Raw genomic sequence first — 25,034 nt, 5'->3', positions numbered from 1 at the left:
AAACCAAGCCATCCTACCCTTTAAAACCATTTCTGGTAGTCGGATGATATTGAATGCGTTCACACCTATTAGTAGAAATCCCAAATGATACATTACTTGATCGTTATTTAAATACGCGGTTAAAAAAATGTTGTTTGTTACATCCAGTGTTTATTTTCTCTGTTTGTTTGTTTGTCAATCCAAATATTCAGAACACATTGCATTTCTGCAGCTGTGTCCTCTGGCTCAGTTTACATCTCTCAGTTTAGCAGCTCACAATTCAGATCAGTTCAGAGTCACGTAATCTTTTCACTGAAATCAAACCGTGCTAGAGTGTGTTTAGATCTGGACCGAGATCAACTCGCTCAGACCGTGCAACCCGCTGCTGGGTTCTCACCCGTCCAAGCAGGGTTCTTTCACAAAAATGTGAAAGAACACTATTAGATAATTTAGAGATCCACTGGATTTGACCAATATTTATCTGCCAGATGTGATTATTAGGCTACTATCAGCTGCCTGTGCATCTGATATTCCACACTTTTGAAGTTCCACAGAAATGAAGTATAATGACTTTTTAATGGCTTCCAGTGCCATCATCAATACTGATTATTAAAAAAAAAAAAAAAAAGGTTTCCATCTTGTCGTGCCACTTGCAGACATTTCGTAATAGTTCATTTTCTTGAACGTGATGCTGACACGTTGTTGAAAAGCGTGTCTTTGCGGACGTTCAAAAAACCATCTGGAGCGCGGAGAACGACATGAGACTTAAACTAGACAACGAGCATCAGACTGTGGATGAAGGCTAAATAGAGAGTTTAACCACAGCGCTTGGCCACTCTGAAATTCTCCGCACTCCTCCACATCCTTTCTTTTATGCTGGAAGGAGGAATAAACATCACGCTATGTCACACTTCCTGCCAAGGGGGTTAGCAGACGTACACTCACTGCAGCTTTGCACGACGCACGCTGGTAATAAAAGTAAACAGAACAAAAACACACTGACCACATAAACTTTTCATGAAATTACCAGTCTAAATCAAAACATAAATAAAAATGTGTATCAGAGAGAGCTCTACTGGTGATGGATTGAAAAAGGCTACAACACTGTGTGCTTTAAGACTAATTTCTGAGATGGAAACTACATGGCAAGTGACACATTAATCCATCAAATAAAAATAATAATTGTTCTTTCCATTGCATCGTCAGTGGAGAAGTCAGTGCAATAAAGCCACGGCGCTGCTGTGTCTCTCCACATTCATGCAGCTGTAGTTAAAGTGCTTCATTACATCCTCCCTGGGCCTTTGTATGATCTAAATTGTCTTCTGTCAGCTTCATAAAAGTTTGACGCCTATACAGTACACACAAACACACACACACACAACGCAAGGGACAAAACACAAGCCTTAACGAAGGGGATAAACCAGAGGATAGGAAAAAGCAAGACCCTTTTGAATGAAAGACAAAAGCCAGCAGGTCTTGCTATGTGCTGTAACAGTCAGGACTACAGAGACTGTAAAACAGTGAGTGTGTCTGGAGTGTGTTTAACACATGACTGGGGCATGGTTCGAGTGTGTGTTTATTTGAATAGAAAGCACTTCAGACACACATCAGTGTAAATGAGTGAGTGTTTACAACCTGCGAATGTAAAGCAGGAACCAGAGAATCGACATGTTCAGGATAGGAACAGAGTAACTATGCAGTAACTATAATAATCCAGAGGGTTTTCTTTATTCACTACATGTGGGATTACCACAAACAAGAGTTTTGACATGTTTCTCTGTGCTGAAAGAACACTAAACATTTACTTTAAGCGCACTTGTAATGGTCTATAAACAGCTGTTAAATTTACCCAAACATTTCAAAACATGCGACAATATCGTATAACGCTCATACTAATCTACAGCTAAGGCACAGAAAGTCGCAACAAAGCTGTTCTTTTATTCTGGACTTTTATCTAATACATACAAATGTGTGTGTGTGTGTGTGTGTGTGTGTGTGTGTGTGTGTGTGTGTGAAAGAGAGAGAGAGAGAGAGAGAGAGCGCGAGAGAGCGTAATGGCAGCAGGTTTAAGGTTCAGCAGATGTGACCCCTATTTGTTGTGAGTGAAAGGAGGTTATGAGGTGGGGAGTCGAGGTTTAGAGGTTCTCAAAACAGGCACTGATAGACAGGGGAAGAGAGTGGCCTCTCACTCCATCACCATTCACAGACACATTAAAGCACTTGAAATAGATGGTGAGAGAGAGAGAGAGAGAGAGAGAGAGAGAGAGAGAGACAGACAGACAGAGAGAGAGACAGAGAGAGAGAGTGAGAGAGAGTGAGAGAGAGAGTGAGAGAGAGAGAGAGTTAGAGAGAGAGAGAAAGCGAGAGTTAGAGAGAGAGAGAGAGAGAAAGAGAGAGAGAGTTAGAGAGAGTTAGAGAGAGAGAGAGAAAGAGAGAGAGAGTTAGAGAGAGTTAGAGAGAGAGAGAGAGAGAGAGAGAGAGAGAGAGACAGACAGACAGAGAGAGAGACAGAGAGAGAGAGTGAGAGAGAGTGAGAGAGAGAGTGAGAGAGAGAGAGAGTTAGAGAGAGAGAGAGAGAGAAAGAGAGAGAGAGTTAGAGAGAGAGAGAGAGAGAGAGAGAGAGAGAGAGAGAGAGATGACAATATTTACCTACTAATATATTGGCCAGTATTTCTGTCATTTCAAGATGTATTGATGTCAAAAATAAATGTATTGCTAATATATTTTACATCATTACTTCTTTTCATATTGTCATAGTGACCGGGTGTATGCTTTCTTTCTGTAAATTTCATATAAAAATGTATGAGTAAGATACTGTATAAAACATTTACCACAAACATGACTTTGTCTTACAGCTGATAGATAGTCTTAGTGTATTCAATTCAGTTCAATTCAATTTTATCTTTATAGCGCTTTTTACAATAGACATTGTCTCAAAGCAGCTTTACAGAAATATCAACACGGTATACAGATATTAAAGGTGCGATTTTATCCCAACTGAGCAAGCCGGTGGCGACGGTGGCAAGGAAAAACTCCCTAAGATGTTAAAGTGTAAAGTGTAAATATACTGTGCACCTCAAGTATTTAATCAGTGATTTAGATCAGCCATTTCCAGTTAAAGCTAGATTTTTCCAACAAAATAAAAGTCATCTCTCATTTCACTAATAGATTTGTCTTACTCAGATTTTCATATTTTAGAACATTTAACTTGATCTATTCTTACATATAATATTATATACGGCATGTCTCAGTATCTCTTTTGCATAAGGGAAAGACAGAGAGTGACAGACAGAGAAAGAGGCAGCGAGAGAGGCACAGAGAGAGAGGTAGAGAGAGAGAGGTAGAGAGAGAGAGAGAGAGAGGCAGAGAGAGAGAGAGAGGCAGAGAGAGAGAGAGAGAGAGGCAGAGAGAAAGAGAGGCAGAGGCAGAGAGAGAGGCAGAGAAAGAGAGGCAGAGAGAGAGAGGCAGAGACAGAGAGGCAGAGAGAGAGAGGCAGAGACAGAGAGGCAGAGAGAGAGAGAGGCAGAGAAAGAGAGGCAGTGAGAGAGAGGCAGAGAGAGAGAGAGGCAGCGAGAGAGAGCGCACAAAACTTAAAGTGCAAAACTAGTAGAGATTCTTTAAGAGTATGCTATAAAACAGCAAAGCAAAGGCTATAAACGTAAAAGGCACATTTAGTGTAATAAAGCCTGTGAAGGATTTGAGTGAAAGTGCATTGAGGAACAAAAGGCGAGACAAGAGAAAAAAGTTTGTGTGCGAGGAACAGGAGAAAGGCGAGTGTGTGCCGCTACTGTGCTTTCGTGCCCTTGTCCACCGTGACCCCTGGGTCATACCCAGGAAAGGAATTAGAGCATGTTTAACAAGAGCCTGTGGAAAAGATGCCTTACACGGCACACATGCAGTAAATCTCCTCTTAATGAGACTGAAACGGAGTCGAGAGGCTGCTGTGGGGCTGCTAAAGAAAAAGGGAGATGAGAAATAACAATAATAATAATAATAATAATAATAATAATAATAATAATAATAATAACAATAATAATAATAATAATAATAATTTTACTTTCTCAAACATAAGGTAACTGTACATAAGTATGATAATGAACAGTACACAATTTAAAGAATGAGTAAAATCACCGGTAACAGAACGAGGTGAAGGATGCAGTGAAGGAAAGTATTATGTGAAAGTGTTTGGAGCTACTGAGAGAAAACAGAGACAAACAGAAAGTGTAAATGAGGTTTTGAAGTACAACAAGTTCTCATTTGTCTCAGCCACCTGCTGATCCCCACACACCTGCTGCAGATTAACAGTTATAGCGACACATATGTCCAGTATACATGCACTGAGTCACTGAATGTGTCAGTTTGTAGTCACACGCACACACACACACATACAGTATATGCATTTTGTAAGCACCGTGCAAGCTATTTATGACCCAGAGTAACAGTCACTTTACAAGATTACACAGTTTCAAACTCTTGCTCCTCTATTCTGCAGCCATTAATTAACACAGTTTACAGCTCTGTGGCAAGCTGTGGAATTCACAGTGCATGTGTCTCAGAGAAAACGAAGTAAAACAGTCGTGCAGAGCAGGCCTTGCCTGTGATCTAATCTGGGCTCGGCTTCCAAGGACCACAATTATTACAATATAGTGCTAAAATAGATCCCAAACTTGGGATCGACATTAAACAACAACGTGTGCCAATCACCCTCAGGAGGCCCCATTACCGAACTCCATCTGGCTCTCCTCCCATGCAAACAACAGTGAAAAGACTGTTAAATCTTCAGTTAGATCCGCACCGATTAAAATATGAATTGAAGCCTTGAGTCTGGGCCTGTGCAGGTCTCTGGAGAACCAGAAGCATATGCTATGCATAAGCCATTCAGCACTATAGGCAACTGAACGTGTCGTCTGGTCACGGAAACTCACGTACGAGGGCAGACGATACTACGTTTCAGTGCTTAATGGTCATTCCTCTCAGTAACCGGATGGTATGAATGATCCACAAGAAAAACACGTTTGGTGCTGTGTTTTTTTTTTTGCAGCTCATTGCTTTTGGTGTTCATCAAAGAGCGCATGCATGAGCAGCAAGGCCACATCAGTGCAAACAGAGTCTCGTGATAAAACTCTCTCTACTGTAGTGTGGGAAAAACATGGATATTGTTTTAATAAACCAATAATCTATTATAAAGCTGATAAACACATAACTCTGAAGTCCAGAAGGATTTATGACTCATTTGCCCTGAAAGTTTGCATGTGTACAAACATTCATTAAAATCTGGAAAAACACACGAGCTGATTTGCTAACTAAAGGTCTACAGAGGAAAATGTGAATCTTTCACGTGTTGTGTGTTTAATAATGAATATGTCATTCGGGACATTTCTACAGTATTAAAAACGTGTCAAATACAGCACGTCTGCAGTGGGATTTAATGCAGCCCAAAACTCATTTTGGAGACAGCAAAGATGTATGCGAATTAATACGACCAAAGGACAGGTATTAAATGTGTGGAATCCTGTTTAAAACATTATTTTATTCAACTTTCTCAAAATGATGGCTCAATGTTTAACTATAATGTAATTGTTTTTTTTTTTTTTTTTTTTTTAAATAATGGATTAGTATTGCTACAGTAAAGTTGTTTTCATATCAGGTACTCAAATGACATTTGCGCTTTAATCAGTGCTATACTTTGTGTTTAATTACGTATCTGTTTGAATTTCAGTTTATTCTTCTAAGAGTCTTGTGTTTTATTGACATTGCTTACTGCTACTGTATAACTGTGCAGTAATGTTCTGTAACTAACGTTAGCACATTGCTAGCTAGAAAGTTAACTACTAGTAAACTAGCTTATATTTGTCACACATAGACACTAATGGGATTTCAGTGTGGAAATCTTGGTCCGCATCATCATATACGCATATTATTAATATAACAGAAGCCAAAATATACCATAACAACCAGGTTCTGTGGCCAAAGGTTCAGGTTTACCACTTCCTCCATAATGTTCAAATAAGACATTATGTTGGTTCAAAGACATGGAGCTTATTTTGTGAACTCAGCATAAACTGAGCTTAAATATAAATGTATCATGTTGTTTTACCTTTTAAATCTATAGTATTTGCCAGACGCACTTATCCAGAGTGACTTACATTTATCTCGTTTATACACCTGAGCAATTGAAGGTTAAGGGCCTTACCCAAGGGCCCAACAGTGGTAGCTTGACAGTGCTGGGTACTTGAACTCCTGACCGTCTGATCAGTAACCCAGAACCTTTAACCACTGAGCCACCACTGCCCAGTGACTTACCTTTATCTGATTTATACAACTGAGCAATTGAAGGTTAAGGGCCTTGCCCAAGGGCCCAACAGTGGCAGCTTGGTAGTGCTGAGGTTTGAACTCACAACCATCCAGTCAGTAGCACAACATCTTAACCAATGAGCAACCACTTACTCTTTATGAATTATCATTTGAAAAACAGATTTTTAAGAGCAGGATAACTTTCAGATAAATTCATAAATTTTTCTGCTTTGTTGCCTTTGTAGTGTTTAGGAGGATAAAGCTCTCAAATAAATGCTATTCCAGATCCAGGGGCCCAAGCTGGATCCTCTCAGCCTCTTATATCCATGCCAAAAACACTGTACACGTCTTCACTGGAATATATATGAGATCATGGCTACAACAGAGCTGCAGGAGTGATGACCTGATCAGCTTGTAGTGTTTTACTGAATAAGACAGAAGAAAGAGAGGCAGCAGTTTGCACAGCAGGTAGGACTCAAAATGAGAGACACAGCAGTTGATAGTGTGGGGAAAAAACAGCATGATGGTTCATTAAAAAAAACAAAAACAGTATACGGTATATAAGGAAAGAAAAGTGAGTTGGGGAAGGACGGAAAGAAATGTTGGGTTTCCCTAAAACTCCAGTATGGAAAGACCTTCACTGTGTTCTTTTATTTGACGCATGAGAGATAAAGAGAAACTCCTTAATACTGGGAAGATGATTTAACCAGGTATTACACATTATGTAATGCCTCAGAGATGGGATCGACACTGGAGGTAATCCTCCTGCTGTATCGATTACTGGCAATATTCAGTGTGTAACACATAAAAGCTTTAGCAGCTTGGTTGATCAAAACACTCAAGAGACCAAGACCTCAGTGTTTACTAGGCTGTCAGATTTACACTGTTCTAAAGCATTGCTGTATTCAGTAATAAGCGTGACTGAGGTGCCCGGGGCTCAGGGAGATGAACCAGTGCTCGGAGAACTCTTTAAGGAACTGAAGAGTCTCAAAACTATCTTGACCAAGAACTACCTCGTTACAGAACAGTTTTCTGGTTTGCATTTCCGCCATGCTGTAAGAACCATGACTGTTATTTAAAGATTCTATATGCATTGTTACAAATCAGATTTAACAGAAATCTTGATAGAGATTTAGATTTGTAATGAAAACCCCAGAGGCCACAGTAACAAGGAAAAACTCCCTGAGATGACATGAGGAAGAAATCTTGAGAGGAACCAAATTCAAAATGGAACCCATCCTCTTCTGGATGGAAGACGGTGTGATTATAAATCATCTCAGTGCACAGGTGTAGAAGAGTAAAGACAAACAGTACTAAGTGTGTTAAAAGGATGTTCAGTATGAGTATATTAGGAATAGGATTCCTGGGACAAGCATAAGAGAATCTATATGATTACGTCAGCAGCTCTTAGGTAAAAATGTTCAGTATTCATGTCGGATTATCTACTGAGGCAAGGGCTAGGACATGGACAAGCTGTTTTTGGTGAGAGCAAATGTATAGAGTGTCCAGTTGGGACCTTCTCCAGCAGCAGAAAGTGAGCTACACGTGCAGAAAGATCTAAGCAGAAGTCTATCCTGGCTGTTATGAGTGTCTCACCGATAGAAGCATGTTCTGATCTGTCAGTTGTACAAAAGCAAAAGCATGAAGGAAAAATGATGCTTTGCTGGTCATTTTGTGAGGGAATGGTGGCTTAGTGGTTAGCAAGTTTGCCTCATGCACTGGGGGTTCGAATCCCACCTCCACCCTGTGAGTGAGGAATTTGCATGTTCTCCCTGTGCTTTGGGGGTTTCCTCCGGGAATGTCGGTTTCCTTCTCCAGTCCAAAGACATGTGTTGACGTGTCTGATTGGCATCTCTAAATTGTCCAATTCTTTGCCTGCCATGTAAAAAGGTTGGTAAATCTATGAAGGTAAGTTTTGACCAATCAACAATGTTCAGTTCAACATGGTCTACCTGAATAGATCTTGATTTGTGGAGATGTACCTAATCTGGAGCAGGAAGTGAAATTGGACCAGGCCAGGAACAAAAAAAGTTCCTGAGTTATAAAGATTCTGAATTACTACAATGTTTCCTGGGTTTCTGAAAAGTTCCTGTGGTTATAAAGTTTCCTGTGGGTTGTGTAGATGGGATGTGGTTTAGTTTCCCCTGTACAGGAGGAAGTAAATAACGAAGGTAGGGAGACGGTTAGGAGAGCAGGAAGATTGGCAGTGATGCAGAAGACACAACTTATTTGTAACATTCCCCAAATTCTTCCCCCTTTCTCCACTCTGTCCTTCCTGTGCTCTGGCTGGATTTATGGGTGTATGGGGTGGTTTGGGTGAGAGTAAATATTTACAGGCTATCCTTTGAGGAAATGAAGCAGCAGCCCCTCTCTGACCTCTGACCCCAAAGACAGTAACCCGTCGATCATACGACAGATGCCACGTGTCACAGAGGCTGTACACATGAGAGGTGATGAACTATTAGGCAGTAGATAAAGTTGTTCAGGACCTCGTGTCAAGATTTGCTTTGACAGTCAGGGCATAAAGCAAGAGTAAATATGGACATGTGCTCAGAAAACGATCTCAGGAGGCTTCACAATCCTCCTCCTCTACATGCTGTCCATGTCCACTCTCATAAAACACTAGCTCCATCCTCGTTTTGTTCCAAAATAGGGAGCAGCGGTGCACAAATCATGAATTCATTAGCTACATCAGGAAATTAAAAGCTGTTAATTAAATGTGATTAAATTAAATGTGCAGTTCTATGGAAAGTTGAAAAGAAACCTAATTGACTAGGCTAAAAAGTGGAAGCTAACATAATGCAATAACGTATGGTGAGCCAGTCAGCTAGATAAGTGCATTAATGCAGGGTAAGGATTTGAAAGAATTTATGAGGTCCCTGGAAGATGATGTCTGTCTAGCCATAGTCCTTATCCTATCCTGATAAAGGTTTCTTCCTCTTAACATCTTAGGGAGTTTTTCCTCGCCACCGTCGCCACTGGTTTTCTCAATTGTGAAAAATTCAAACGTTTAAAATCTGTATCCTGTGTTTATATATTTCTCTAAAGCTGCTTTGAGATAATGTCCATTGTAAAAAGTGCTAGACAAATAAAATTGAATTGAATTGAATAAAGGTTTTCATGTAGCACATCATATTTGCGCCATTGACAAACAGTCAGTAAAGCCCTGTTCACACTGGGACGATTTTCATAGCGCGAAAAAACGATCCGATTAACGCCCCAATAGCTGTCTGTGAAAGTGTTCGGACCCAGGCGTAAAACGCGTGGCGTCAAAGCGTCAAATTTTTTCAACGTCGAGGGGTTATTATTATTATTATTATTTTTGATGCGCCACGTCAAAAACTGGCCGACCAATGAGATTTGTGCTTTTGTTCACATGCCCGGAGCCGCTGAAGTAATATAAAAGTACCACTTGATGGCGCTCAAGTACAAACCTGTCTTACCGACGAAGAAGCTGAAAAAGAAGATGAAGAAGATTCCAGCACCCACCATTTTAGTGAGAGTGCATAAGGGATATATCTGAAATAAACTGCTCACTGCTAATAAATCCTTCTGCCTACACACATGAAAAAAAGACTATTCATAGTCCACACTTCATCAGTTTGCAGGAACGTTAACATTTTTGGGCATTTAAAATGAGAACTTTAAGGGTTTAGCTTTAAAGAAGTATTTGTTGCAGCGGCCAAATCACCAAATACCTTACATTTCACAAGTGCATATGTGCTTTAACCAACTCGCAAAAAAGTGTGTGAACGGCTTAAAGACGTAAATACTGGCTCTCTTCTTCTTCTCATTGATGAGCGGGTGTCAGAAACGGAAAGTTGTGCAGCGCACCTTGGGTACCGGGGTAATTCTGCTTTTCAATAAGCGCCATCTACTGTCAGGGAGTGAATTTGCACTTTCATTCAGCATGCCGCCTGAGTTTAACGCCCGGGTTTGAACACCAAAAAACATGGCGAAAAACAGTGTGAACAGGCCCTACGTCGTTGTCAGTTTGTTTTGGTTATGAGCTGTGGTCTTCTTGCATCATATTATAAGTAACAAATGTGCATTTGGCTAGTGGGTTTATTTACTCTCAGTATGTTTAATTCCCCCTCTCAACATACAGTGTAGCTCAGAGCTTTATTTTGTTTGCTGTGCCTTTGTGTTGGTTTTGTCCTGTCTCCGCCCCTGTCATGTCATTGGTCTGTTACCCATTTTGTTCGCCTGTTTGCTATTAGTGCGTCCTTAGTTTGTCTTTGTATCATGCTGTTTCTGTGTTTAGTTTAGCAATCCCCACCCATTCTCTTCATATTCATGAATATCCACCTAGTAAAACACATTCTACCATCACACACATGGCACGTGGACGATGTGTGTAGTTTAGCAGGTAGTACAAGTCAGAATGAGTAGCTTGCAATATCGATTGCAGCAAAACAGCAATAGGAATGAAAGATTATTTTTCATTGTTTTTCTGGTTGTTGAATATACTTGTACATTCCGAAAGTAGAAATAAAAAACGAATAGCCCAGACATACAATCTGCTTGTTCAGGGATCCTGGGTCACTGAATCATCCACCTATGAGGGAGTGCATTTTAAACTAGCAGTGGAAATGATCAGTGCACATGAAACATTTTCTTTCTCCCAGTTTTATCTGAATCTACTTCCTGTGTTACACAATGTTACACAATAGCTGCCACGTTATTAAATTCTGAGAGGAGAAAAAAAACACGCCTGGGAAGCTGTTTTCATTATTTAAGCACTTTTCAGGTCAACAGTCTGTGTGGTACATCCGGAAAGTATATAACGTTCTGAAGACCTTTCCTTGTTTGGAGAATCACCTTCAATAAAACAATGATTGCGGCTCAACGGTTTTTTATTGAGACTATAACTTTTCACTCCCCTGGGTGAAACACACACTCTGTAGCGCTAATCCTAATGATCAGCACACAACACAGGAAGGTATAAAACTCTGATCATGCTCGCAGTCATGGTGGTTATTTTCCCTGGATCAGGTTTTACAGCCCACGAAAGATTGATCTAGATCTATGCCTAGTTCCTTTATGGTGTTGTGAAAATCCTAACCCAGAACCAGCTATTTAAATCTTTGCTTATGAAGTAGACTGCAGAAGACCAGACAGTGTACAAAGTGTACAGCTGAGAAAAGCTGCTAAATAAGCAAATCAGATACATAACCTGCTTAGGCTCAGACATTACAGGAGTCTGAGCCTTTTCCAGTGTCCACCATACCGAAGGCTCGCCCCATCTCTCTGTCTGCATTACATCACTATTAATCCGTCGGTCATAAATTAAACCGTTATACTGCCTTGTTAAGGGGTGTGCCGTTGTCTTGACGCCATCTAATCACACTTTAATACCATGAATGTTTATGGTAACTTTGATGCCAAAAGCGGCACATGGGTGGTAAGAGCGCTAGCCGACCACACTCACCACTAATTTGAAAATAATATAGCTGTATTGTGGTTATCACCTAAATATCTTGTTTGTTTTCTCTGGTAGCAGCCAACATTCTCCAAAGCCACCACAAGCTCAGACACTGGATCATGTTTCTTATGTATTTGGGAGAGGTTACAGTCGGATAATGGATCAGTCTGCATTTATTACAGACGCTTTTCAGACAAAAAAAAAAAAAACATAATGAAGGCTGCTGGGTTTTGCTGCAAGAATAAGTAACAAGTACAGAAGTCAAAATCTCCAGAAGAACTGTAGCTGGTTCTGTAAAATGCTCAGGAACACTTACCGGCTAATTTCCCTATAGAACTGCACACATTGTACCTGAGACTACAATTTTTTTTTAAAAAAAAGCCAATGCTATTTGTTTCAATTATTACTGTTTATTGCTCATTATAGTATTTAAGATTATTTAAGATTTTCCCTTATTAGTGGCATTTTAGCTTTGGTTTAAGAGCAAAGAGGCCCATTGTTCCCATTGTTTGCTTTAGACAGAAAGGGAAAATCACCATAATGAAAAGGAGTTAACACAGATTTGGTAAGTTTCTCCAATTACGACATGCTTTTATGGAAGAGATATGTGCCTAAAAACAGTGAAAGAAGTTAGCATTTACGCTTGATTCATTGAGAACAGTGTGTATCTGCTCATAATAACTAACAGCGTGACTCATAACAGACTGTTAACACATTAGTGCCTCCATTTCAGCTGAGTGATAGAGCAGCACAAAAATCAAGGAGAGAACGAGAGAGGAACCAATAGAGAGTGGAAGAAGATATCTCTTTGTGGACACATTAAAAGCAAACCACCATCAACAAGCCTTCGTTCATTCTGTATGCAGTAAAGCGGAGCTCTGGGCCTCTGTTCTCTTCCTGTGTGCATTTACAGAATGTAGCCCTTTCATTTCACTACACTGTATTCATTTCCTGATTCGTTTTCAGTGGCACAGTATGAGTTTCTTTGTGTCTTTTGTGTTTTCTCCTCATTTAGCTGTATGATTGCCAAAACTGCCAAAAAAATTGACTGGGACAAATTATAAATAAATTTAAAAAACAACAACAAAAAAACCCCTCCATGACCTTACAGTTCCTTATAGTACATTAAGAAATTACTCATATGATGTTTTGGAAAAATTATACGAGAAAAACTAAAATGGTGATTGTGACATTGACTCTGAAGTAATCTTTAGTTGGAATGACTGTACAAATGTATAAGTAATTGTACTTATACTTGTTATTATACCTAATTATAATTGTTTTTATGTAACCTGAGCATATCTAAATATTAATATTTCAACTCAATGAAAAAAAAATACTATATGTATATATATAATTATACTATACATTATACTTAATCTTCCAAGTACAAGTTCATTATGCATCTTAAACAGTTCCATTCCTTTAACCCGGCTACCAATACAATACACACGTTCCTGTGCATTTGAACTTAATTTAATAACGACTTTTAAAACAGGAAATCAAATCCATACAAACACTTCTCATAACACACATTTCGTTTAATATTATATGAATGAAAGTGCAAGAAAAGGTTCATATTAAGTGAGTCATATAATTTGAGATGAATTGTAAGAATGAGAAAAAGAATGATATTTTCAGTAAAAGTCATTCACTTGCTACTTCTGAATACTTACAGTGTATATAAAAGTGTACACACCCCTGTAAAATCATTTCCCAACCTTTTTTTAATTGGAAAAAAACCCCCATCCAAGGCTGACTAAATTTTGCCAAACTATGTGGCAAATTGTGTTATGGTCTAATGAGACCAGGGTAGAACTTTTTGGGCATGTTTGTATGCATAAAGTATGTTTGGTGCATAAACAAGACAGCTTATCACCCAATAAACACCATACACATGGTGAAGCATGGTGATGGCAGCATCATACCACCGGGCAGCTTCTCCTCAGCTGGGACTGGGGCTCTAGTCAACGCAGAGGGAAAAACGCATAGATCCAAATACCACAAAACCTGCAGGCTTCTGTTAGACAGCTGAGAATGACGGAAAATTTCAACTTCCATTCCAAAAACCATTGGAATGACTTGAAGAGCGCTGTGCACAGGAAATCCGCTCACAATTGGATGGATCTGAAGCATTTTTGCAAGGAACAGTACAATAAAATTGAAAAAGCAAGTTGGTATACTCTTGTGTTACAAGCAAAATGTCCTTTAACATTAGTTAAGGGGTGTACACACTTTCACACAGTTTATTCAAAGTTTTTTTTTATTCCTTTTTTCCCCATAGAATGTTTCTATTTGATTTTCACTTGAATTTTGTTGGTTGCTATATCACATTAAAGGTGAAACAAAATCTAATATGGTTTACATTTATATTTATTAATTTAGCAGATGCTTTTATACAAATGAGGAAATACAAGCAATGTGATATATCAAGTGGAAAACAATACAAGTAGTGCAACCATACAAGATCCATTAATTGAGTTCTAGAAAAGCAAAGAGCACAGAGTAGAGGTGTACGAGCCAGAGTAATTCTTTTTTTGTAAATAATGTGGGGTTGGATATTTATGGGTTGGTTATGTGTTCACGGAAGAGGTGGGTGTTTAGCTGTTTTTTGAAGATAGTGACAGATTCTGTGGTCCGGATTGAGGTTGGAAATTCATTCCACCACTGAGGGACAGATAGTGTGAAGGTTCTGGAAAGGGACCTTGAGTCACGCTGAGTAGGCACTACTAAGCGTCGGGTTGTTAACCGATCACAGATTGCATGAGGGAACATGAGGGAACGTAAGCCTTGATTTACAGTGATTTCATTTTTTACTTCCACTTTTAATTCAACAAGGTTTTAACACACTTCCCCATACTTTTACTTATGTATCACGTCTCTTTTCTAACACTTGCAGTCCGGCATCCCACACTGAATGTGTTTGGGTGTTTTGGTGTGGACTCACCTGTGCATTCCAGTTGCAGACCTTTGCCATAATGTCCTTTCTCACACACACAGTCATACTGGCCAGTGTGTGTCCCACACTTACAGCTGGCCATCAAGTCACAGCAGTCCCTCCCGTCCACACACAGAGAGGAGCAATAGGACATGTCATCCTGGATGTAACCACCCGAAGGCAAGTCTGAGAGAGAGAGAGAGAGAGAGAGAGAGAGAGAAAGGAAGGGAAAGGACAGTATGAAGATAAGAACATTTCATTTTGTACTGGCAGAATACAACAAGATAGTTGTGGTTTTAAGAACTCTCAGAACTCAGATTGTGTGTGTGTGTGTGTGTGTGTGTGTGCGTGCATGTGTGTGAACAACAATGAAAATGAAATCCAAAGTACTGGCAGAAGCATCTTTGTCTCCTTATATGCAGAGCAAACAAAAATGGATCGGCCTCCAGATGTTAGCACACACTCTGAAGCCAAGCTGCATGGCTGAAGACAGAATATCGCAGTGGGAGAATAACTCGTCATGCCACAAGCCAGCCTCTTATCTACGCTCACGAAGATCACTTCTTCACACAGATCCTTAGTGGCTCTTTATGATCTCTCCTGCATGGTTGGCTGTGGCTGGATGATGGATTTCATATTTTTGTAGATAGAACGTGTTTACTTGGCCAGTGGGCCTCATAGACTAAACTGGGAAGGTTCTCCAAATGGAGGTCCAGCACATGCAGGAACACTAACATTATGATTCATTCCAGCAGGTTTTGTATTATATTGGGGTTACTATTAGAAACAAGAAGATTTGGTAGGGGAAAAAAAAACATTTAAAAACATCGCTCCAGAGCAAGATCAAGCATCGTGGCCAAAAACAGAGACGAGAAATCAACACAGACACAGATGACACCATTTTAAAGGAATGTAATTTTGTTCCCTGCACCTTATCCAAGCAAAGTTTTAGGTAAATATTGTGGAATGGCACATTAACAGCAACGTTCAGGTATGAAATAAATTCCGTCAATTCATTCAGAACTCAGACATTCCAGCTGGAACTTATCACACTATTCGAGATAGCATGATACTAATACGTTTTACTACTCAGCTTTAAGATGCTTGTTAAAACTTTGTTTTAACTTAAAAAGCACAGTAAAAATAATTAGCTAACAACACAACAAGCACAGAACCCACACCGATTCATTGCAAATATTATAAAGTATCAAGTTTAAATATAATAAAAATCGATCCTAACAAAAATTACAACCAAGTCTCTCTATATGCAAACATTTCCAGTTAACAAAAAGTCCAAGTCCAAATTGTAAACTTTTCTATTTGTTACAGGATTGGATTCAATTCCTAAAATTTTTGCTGGTACGATTAAAAATGATTAAAAAACAACAACAAAGTTTAAAAACAATGCTTGGAAAAAGTCATGTCCACTCTTAGAAACAAATAGTTCCTCAAGCAAGGGATTCCTAAATGAATATGAAATGAATATTAATGGGAAACCCTCTGTTGTAGGGTTCTACACTTTAACAACCCATGATTTAGCCTTTTTTTTTTTTTTTTTTTTGGTAATGCAAACATTAAAGGCTTCCTTAACTAATATATATTCTGTATTAGTTAACATTAACATAAGTAATAGACATATTAATTGATATTTGCTTAAATTTTACCAAAGTACACCTGTATTTATGAATGTTTATTCAATCCATGACTCCATATAAATGAGCAAAAATTTTATTACATTAGCAAAAATTTAATTATCGTTAATTAAGGTTTTATCTTTGATAGTCTTAACCCATAGACTATTTGTACTAGCATGAAGATATTGTTTCTTGACATAGACTTCAATGTAGTTCTATCAGTGACTCCACTAAGTGCTGTACACCTACATGTAAATGTAAGTTAGGATAAACATTAATGTAAAACATTGCCCTTTTTTAAATAATATGCCTAGAAGTACAATGCCCTCCAGTAATATTGGCACCCTTGGTAAATATGAGCAAAGAAGGCTGTGAAAAATTGTCTTTATTATTTAATCTTTTGATCTTTTATTTAAAAAAAAAATTCACAAAAATACTCTGCTCTCATGGATATCAAACAATTGCAAACAAAACACAGGTTTATATATAAAAAAAAACTTTGTTAAATATATGTGTGCTACAATTATTGGCACCCTTTTAGTCAATACTTTGTGTTACCTCTCTTTGAGAAGATAACAGCTCTGAGTCTTCTCCTATAATGCCTGATGAGGTTGGAGAATTCATGGCAATGGATCTGAAACAGATTCTCTCCAGATCCTTCAAATTTCGAGGTCCACGCTGGTGGACTCTCCTCTTCAGTTCACCCCCCAGGTTTTCTATGGGTTTCAAGTCAGGGGACTGGGGTGGCCATGGCAGGACCTTGATTTTGTGGTCAGTAAACCATTTTTGAATTTGTTGTATGTTTTGGATCATTGTGTTGCTGGAAGATTCAATCATGGCCCATTTTAAGATTTCTGGCAGAGGCAGTCAGGTTTTCATTTAATATCTGTTGATATTTGATAGAGTCCATGATGCCAAGTATCCTAACTAAATGGCCAGGTCCTCTGGCAGAAAAACAGCCCCAAACATTAAAGAGCCACCACCATATTTAACCGTGGGCATGAGGTACTTTTCCATATGGCTACCTCTCTGTGTGCTCTAAAACCACCTCTGGTGTTTATTGCCAAAAAGCTCTATTTTGGTTTCATCTGACCATAGAATCCGATCCCATTTGAAGTTCCAGTAGTGTCTGGCAAACTGAAGACGCTCGAGTTTGTTTTTGGATGAGAGTAGAGGCTTTTTTCTTGTGGTGATGGAGGTGACTTCGGATTGTAGTTTTGGAGACTTTCTGAGCCCAAGGCGCAACTAACCTCTGCAATTCTCCAGCTGTGATCTTTGGAGATTTTTTGATCACTCGAACCGTCCTCTTCACAGTGCATTGAGACGATATAGACAAACATCCAATTCCAGGTTGATTCATAACATTTCCAGTTGACTGGAACTTCTTAATTATTGCCCTGATGGTGGAAATGGGCATTTTCAATGCTTCTGCTATTTTCTTATAGACACTTCCATTTTGTGGAGCTCAACAACCTTTTTGCAGCACATCGCAGCCGTATTCCTTGGTCTTACCCATTGTTATGAATGATTAATGGAATTTGGCCTATGTGTTTCCTCATATTTATAGCCCTGTGGAACAGGAATTCATAGTTGAACAATTTACTGTTCCTAGTCACACAGGTGTAATAAAAATGTTAAATATCAATGGGAATATACTTCAAATATATTTTTCTCATAAGAATTCATATTGGTGCTGAATTCGTAATGAATTCATAATTGTTGCACAACTATATTTAACGATATATATATATATATATATATATATATATATATATATATATATACACACACACACTTTGATAAACCTGTGTTTTGTTTGCAATTGTTTGATATTCATAAGAGCAGAGTATTTTTGTGATTTTTTTTTTTTTTAACAAAAGATCGAGTTAAACAATAAATAACATTTTTCACAGCCTTCTTTGCTCATATTTACCAGTGGTGCCAATATTAGTGGAGGGCATTGTAAGTAGTATGTTTGTACACCTGACAGATAAATATTGTTTTAACCTGCCATGCTAACCTGTGGTAAATATGGAACCTACATATTTATTTTGGATAAGTTGTATACTTTATATTTGCCTATTAATTTATTATTATTTTCATTCATATCATTATCATTTAGTCTTCTTAATAAGAAAAATAAGACATGATGTATTATTGTATCCTGGTTAATGTTTAAGTACATCATTTAAAAAAGGGAACAAATGAATAAGGTTTTTTTTTTTTTTTAAACAAGCCATGTATGAGGAGCTGGTGTTCACTGCCAGGTTTATTTTCAAATATCTTCAAATATCTTTAATAATCTGATTATTAAACTCTCCTTCTGTGCATTTAAACCGTCATTTTACTCTCCTTTCCTTACACATTTACAATTACTGCTGTTATTATTACCTTATGTGTAAAATTGTTATTATTACCTTATGTGTAAAAATGTGAAAATTTGGTGGTAAATAAGATTTATTTGCAAGAAATACTCAAGGATATCACAGCCTACTGAAAAAAACCTCCAAATATTGTGAATTGCATCATCAGCTAATTTCATGTCTCACCTTCATGAAGAGCATGACGTGCAAGAGCTTCAAATTCAGCAAAGTTGTGCACAAAGTAGCAGTGTTGATCTTTGGGGTGTGATGCCATGTCATGAAGCTCACGGATATTTCCCTGCCAGATGCCCAGGGTGAAGATCTCTACACCACTCCTGCGCAGCACTGCTGCTACTGGCCGAGGATCCCCACCGTTCGAGTAGCCGTCTGTGATGAGGAAGATGACCTTTGTGGCATTCAGACGTGAGTTCCGCAGAATTTGCTGCAGAAATGTGCATCGGTTAATACCAGCTTGTGAACTAAAAACAAAACAACACAATACTGCTCATTTTTATGTACCAATATTAAGGCATTGATCTCAGTATAGACTATGGTTTCACTTGTTTCCTGGGTAGTTTTCTCTGTTACTGTAGGCTAATGAGTGTTACAGACTAATGAGTTCAGATGTTTCCACAACCAAACTCCTGTCTGGAAATAAGACATCACTCTGTCACCTCATAAAGTTATAATAATCTCAAGAAAACAAAAAACTTACAAAGAGGTTACACATTTCTTTCAAAGAACACCCTGTGACCATCATAAAACCACCAGAACGCCCCCCCCCCCCCCCAAATTGTCTAAGTGAAGCACAAAATTTCCCTGCTCTATTGCTTTAGTCTGAGACTGATTGCTTAATTATAAGTGTGAAGTCATTGATCTGTAATGAAATAAAGGGCCAAACGTTAGCTTCTGATAGAAAGGAAATAATTGGAAAGGGAATAATTGGAGCCCTCCAAGGTACAAGAGATAGAAGAGGAGGGGGGTAGAAACGGACAGCAGATGAGAAATTGAGAACGTGGAAAGGAGGACGTAATGAGAGAGTGGCTGAGACAACACTTAAACAGTGGGAGAAAAAGAAAAGGAGAAGGAGAAAGCCATTATGGTCTTTACTGTATAAATGGATTCACTTCAAGGACAGTAAGCCCAGAACCTGGCCATACACACACACACACACACACACACACACACACACACGTACACTTTCACCGCAGTGATGTCAGTGTGGCTGGACCCAATGGGAGTGGGCCCGTGGGCTAAAAGAGGGTGTCATTGTGGCCATTTATGAGATGGAAGCCCAAAGACACAGACAGCACTCAGTATATATGGTTCTACTGCTGTGATTTACAGTTTGGAAGTGAGTCAATAGCTGGCAATGGGAATAAGTGGGAATAAAGACAGCCAAGGTGATGAGACACAGACTGTGGCTGAGGGAGATCACCAAAAAATGCGTTAAAGACACATGTATATAGACAAAACAAGTGACTCAATAGGTGATGTGCTACGCAGTCATGTGCATTATTATCTAAAACATTCATCTGAATTCTCTCGGAAAATGGAGAATTGAGGCTCTATACAGGACTGTGATTATGGCTTCGAGCACACAGTATAAGTGCATAAGTCCAAATTTGGAGAAAATGCAAACCCAGATATTAACATAGAGTGAAGTAAAATTATGGGGTGGAGGTGGGACACTGGAAGAGTTGCTAGAATAGGGAAGCTCCTGATTAAATGCTTGTGGCAGGGTGGACAGCACAAACAGGGTAATTATATGCACGTGCTTCTGCCACGCTTTCATTAGAGATTTTCTGCTTTGACACAGGAATCCTGTTGAAAGGTTGGTAAAGCACACGTTTTTTCTTCTGTCTGCATTTTCTTTCTTTTTTAACCAAAGTTTTCCCAATTATGTCATATTCGAATCCCACCCAGTAGCTGGGTTTCCCCATCTCATGACAATCAATCTAGTGGTTCGGACAAGCACGTGATTTCTCTCAGACACACAAAGCCAATAACTGCTGCTTAGGAAACATAATAGCGGAGCTAAACACACTTGGAGGAGAACTCTAACTGTTGAGCTACATGCATGAGCTACATGCTATACCGGTCTCTTTTGGGCTTCTAGCTATGAAACTGGGTAAATATTTAGAACATTGCACACACTGTGGTTTGATTTTTTTAATCATGTATTTTTTTATATTTACAATGTGTTTGCATGCAAATCTACTTACTGTTTAATGCATGTTTTGTTTATTAATATACCAAGTATACAATAATTAACACTAATTAAGACTTACATTACACACAAACATCTTTCCCATCATTTCTTCCAAACATTAACTCTTATAACCAGCCAAGCAATCCAACAATCCCACACACACACACACACACACACACACACACACACACACACAGGCCTTTGTAATTATGGGGTGGCACAGCTGTGCTGTTAACCACTGTTCCTGAACTAGTCCTTCCTTTGCCCACATAGTGGTCGAACAAAAACACACAGCTTTTTTTCTCCCTAAATATATTTGTGACTGTGGTTCCCAAATACCAGTCCTCATACGGTGAACCATTTAAAACGTTTTTTTTTTTTTTTTTTTATTTAATGCACCTGTTCCAACACAATGCTTCATTTACAAATCCTTCATGAGCTGAAACAGATGAGTTAGAACAGTGTTTCTCAATCGTGGTCATGGAGTTTTTCTTCTTCTCTATGGTTGTCAAAGTCTGATAAAGAGCTGGTGAGACTGTGTCTTCAGTTAATCTATTTAGTGGTGTGAATAGGGGCTTATTGTGAACCATGACTAACATCTCAAAGCCCTTTATTATGTTAGGGTTGCATAAACAGGCTTGTAGATACTCAGCAAGTAGTTTACTAACTTGGATTGGTCAGATATAGAGTCAGGCCAAGCAGCTTTTTGACTCTTTTGTTTTTGTCACTGGATAGAGAATGCATTTCTTTTTTTTCTCCTCAGTGTTGCCAGCGTAATATAGAAATGTGCCACATCATGTGCTTATATTTATATCGCCATGTGCTGTTGATTCTGTTTTGGTCCTGTCTCTGTCCCTGTCCTATCATTGATTTGTTGCCCTATTGTGTTCACCTGTTCTTGTCAGGGAGTGTTAGAGGAGGCAGATGCAAATGCGGATAATTTATGGTATAAAGTACAAACAAAACAACTAAAAAACCTGTGAAACCAAGAAACATTAACTGTGGATACAAAGCAAATACATAGAGACTACAAGAGATGTTGTGGCACACACAAAAACAATTGAAAACTAGTGACATGCTGATGCGTAGTGCAGTTCTGTGCCCAGTGGTACTACCATGACAGTTCTGTATTTTGTCCTTGATTAGTTTGCCTATTTCTACCCTTTTGTGTCATGGTATCTTTGCAAAACTTTAATCATGCATTTGTTACTAAGTCTGAACTGTGATGACTTGTTCTAATGTATCTTCATTTTAGCTGTTCTGACCCCCAACATAGACACCATTTATGATTCCTGGATTTCTCTAAACAAAGTACACAATGAGTTTACACCTGTCCTGCCTTTATCCAGTAACATTAGGGCCGGAATCTGGTTGTGTCCTTATGACAGCTTAGATTCCCTGTTACAAGCACTGTAGCTCTCTGTGATTGGTCAGTTTTTTCTCAAACCTTGTAGTCTGTAGTTAAACACACTAGTTCTATCACCTCTTGTTCTATAGGGGACTGTCTGGAGGATTCCTGTTTGGCTAAGCTGTCTCTGGTCCAGTGAAATTCAATATTTGGCCAACAGACACTCTAGTCATGTTTCAGCATGATGTAATTGCATTTAAGTTGGTGTTAAAGAATGTGTAGATAAGAATCATCAGATAAACCTGAAGACGCTTCCTCTCTTTCTCTCTGTCTCTCTCTCTTTCTCTCTCACACACAGAGAGAGACAGTGAGAGACAGAGAGAGAGCTAGAGAGTGAAAGTAATTCCTATCATCTGCACAGTGGAAGCCAAACCTTTGGCAATATTCTACCATCAACATGACAGGAGCTCAGATCCAGGAACCCTTACATGCCTGCTGGGATTTGTTCTGACTGCTTTACTACACAGGTTCATTCACATCCATCCTGCGTATTTGATCTCGGAGCCTTCACACCCGCTAACATGGAGATAATCCTGTATCCAATCATCTACTTCCTGCCTGCCACCACAGAGCATGCTAAGTGAAGCATCACCACACCAGTGTCCTGATTCGTGATAACATACAACAATTGCACAAGTTTGGTCTCTGTTTAATTATTAAGGACTTACAAAGAAACTGCTGAACAGGTCTTCTATCAATGTAAAATGTTATGTCTTTAGTCAGAGTTGTTCTGAATGATGAATCCTCTGAGACTTCACCTGTGCAAGAATCACCAAGGTATAAGTAGACGAGAAAAAGATGGAATGGAAAGAAAAAAAGTATTTAATCTCTCATGAGAGAGTTTTTGCATCTTTCATCTTTCATCCATGTGCTGTCTGGGATGTCTCATGTCAAACATTCCAACACAGATAAAGAAAGAAACCCAAATGCATCCAAATGGAACATACTCCATGCTTGGTCACAATTTTAAGCAGTCTTTTATTTATTTAAAAAAAAAATGGTATCAGTTCTTGGCTCTGGTGCCATAAACTAACAATGTCAACATGATCATGCAGGTCAAAAACATCCTCAGCTGGATAAAATGAACTGCTTCCAACCTTGTGCTATTGAGCAACAGTACATCTTAAAGTAATCCTAAAATGGTCATGGGAACATTTCTAAAATGATATGTGGTGTAAACGTGGAACAAATGTGCTTCCAGCATGAACCTGTAAACTAAAACTGAAGACCAATGTAATAAAGAAATGTTTTTTAAACCACAGTGCTGTTGAATTATCGACTCTGATTGGTGTTGATTCATTTTCTATAACAGCAGCTCTCACAGTAGTGCTGGTTGTAATTCAAATCCCAGGTTTAGTATATTAATGTGCTCACTGCCTAGAGAAACAGCTCATTGGCATATTCACAGGAAATTGTATGGTGGACTCTCCACATAAACAGATTTAAACCCGCATGTAGAATTAGTAATATGGTTGATGTTGAGGTAGATGTTTATTTCACATTTATGGAGTCTCCAGTGTCAGAGCTTTGTAACAGTCAAAAGGTAAAACTTGAACTTTTCAGACATGAGAAAGTCTTCAGGACAGAGGACTATGCAGTACTATTCTCTGTAACATGACAAAACTACACTTCTTGTCCAAATTAACTTCAGGAGAGGTGTCTGTTTATATCTGTTTCAGTGATAACAGGAACTATCTTGGGATGTGGGCGTTCCACATCTGTAACTATAAACAGATGTACCTTATCATTCTTTAATAAATAACTAAAAATGAATCATTGGCAAATTATTGTGATATAAGAGGAGTAAAGGTACCTTATTACGTGCATAATGTCATATATGTCCATCCTTGACATACATGTCCTTCTCTTGACTGAACACGGTTAGCTTAACCCCCCCCCGCACCTGTCAGAAACACTCTTCAACTCTATAAATTTTATGGACACTATTACCGAGAGAGCGAGAGAGCAAGAGAGAGCAAGAGAGAGAGAGAGAGAGAGAGAGAGAGAGAGAGAGAGCGAGAGAGAGAGAGAGAGAGAGAGAGAGAGCAAGAGAGAGCGAGAGAGAGCGAGAGAGAGCGAGAGAGAGAGAGCAATATCAAATAGAGGTTTTTTTTACTGGTAGTGCAATCTGATCTGGTATATGCAGTCAATTATACATGCACTATATTTAAATCAAGAAAGACTTCTTAAACAGTTGGCAAACTTGCCTGTAATTGAAAAGAAACATAATTGATAGGAGGGAGATACATTTGAAACCGAAAGAACCTCATCAGTGCCTCATCAAATGCTGGCGAGAGAGGAGAATGCTGGGATTAAAAGCCCACAAGACACTAGATATATTTCAGAAAGTAACAGAGGGATATGGATGGCAAATGAAAGGGGAAAGGTCCAGGGAACTGTTCTTGTGCTCGTAGTGGATTTGAATTAGGTTTCCACCACTTTTTTAACCAGTTAGTCATGGATTGGTTATACACTTACTAAGAGTTGAGTTCTGGCATTTGAGGATATACAGTATGAGCCTATCCTCTTTCTCCTTTAGGTCCAGTGACCTTGTCACTCTTAGGATGTTTTCACGTGTAATGTTGACTACTTTTTAGTCAATTCTGGATCAAAAGAACTAGTCTGAAACCATCTGTCTCAACTTAAGTGCTGGAAGTAAATCAATAATGCTATGTATTTTGGTTCAGGTGGCATTTTTGTGTAGATATGAGCTGGTAAACTGAGCTGCAAGGCATGAACTTAACCATAGGACAGAGCTGTAGAACTGTAGAAATGTGATGT

General features: G+C 38.8%; 1 protein-coding gene across 3 annotated transcripts in view; it reads right to left on the bottom strand.

Annotated features, from left to right (window-relative positions):
• The window catches only part of svep1 (sushi, von Willebrand factor type A, EGF and pentraxin domain containing 1), a 100,440-nt gene that overhangs the window by 56,174 nt on the left and 19,232 nt on the right, over nt 1-25,034 (bottom strand). For all 3 annotated transcript variants that reach the window (XM_053629426.1, XM_053629428.1, XM_053629427.1), the window contains exons 2-3: nt 18,820-19,075; nt 14,646-14,822 (exon numbers count right to left, since the gene is read on the bottom strand). In XM_053629426.1, coding sequence (XP_053485401.1) covers nt 14,646-14,822; nt 18,820-19,075 — 433 coding nt within the window. The remainder of the gene's footprint in view (nt 1-14,645; nt 14,823-18,819; nt 19,076-25,034) is intronic.

The sequence above is a fragment of the Ictalurus furcatus genome, chromosome 7 (assembly GCF_023375685.1).
Source record: "Ictalurus furcatus strain D&B chromosome 7, Billie_1.0, whole genome shotgun sequence".
NCBI classification, from domain to species: Eukaryota; Metazoa; Chordata; class Actinopteri; order Siluriformes; family Ictaluridae; genus Ictalurus; species Ictalurus furcatus.
The sequence above is the reverse complement of the archived record's forward strand: the minus strand, read 5'-3'. Positions and strand labels throughout refer to the sequence as shown.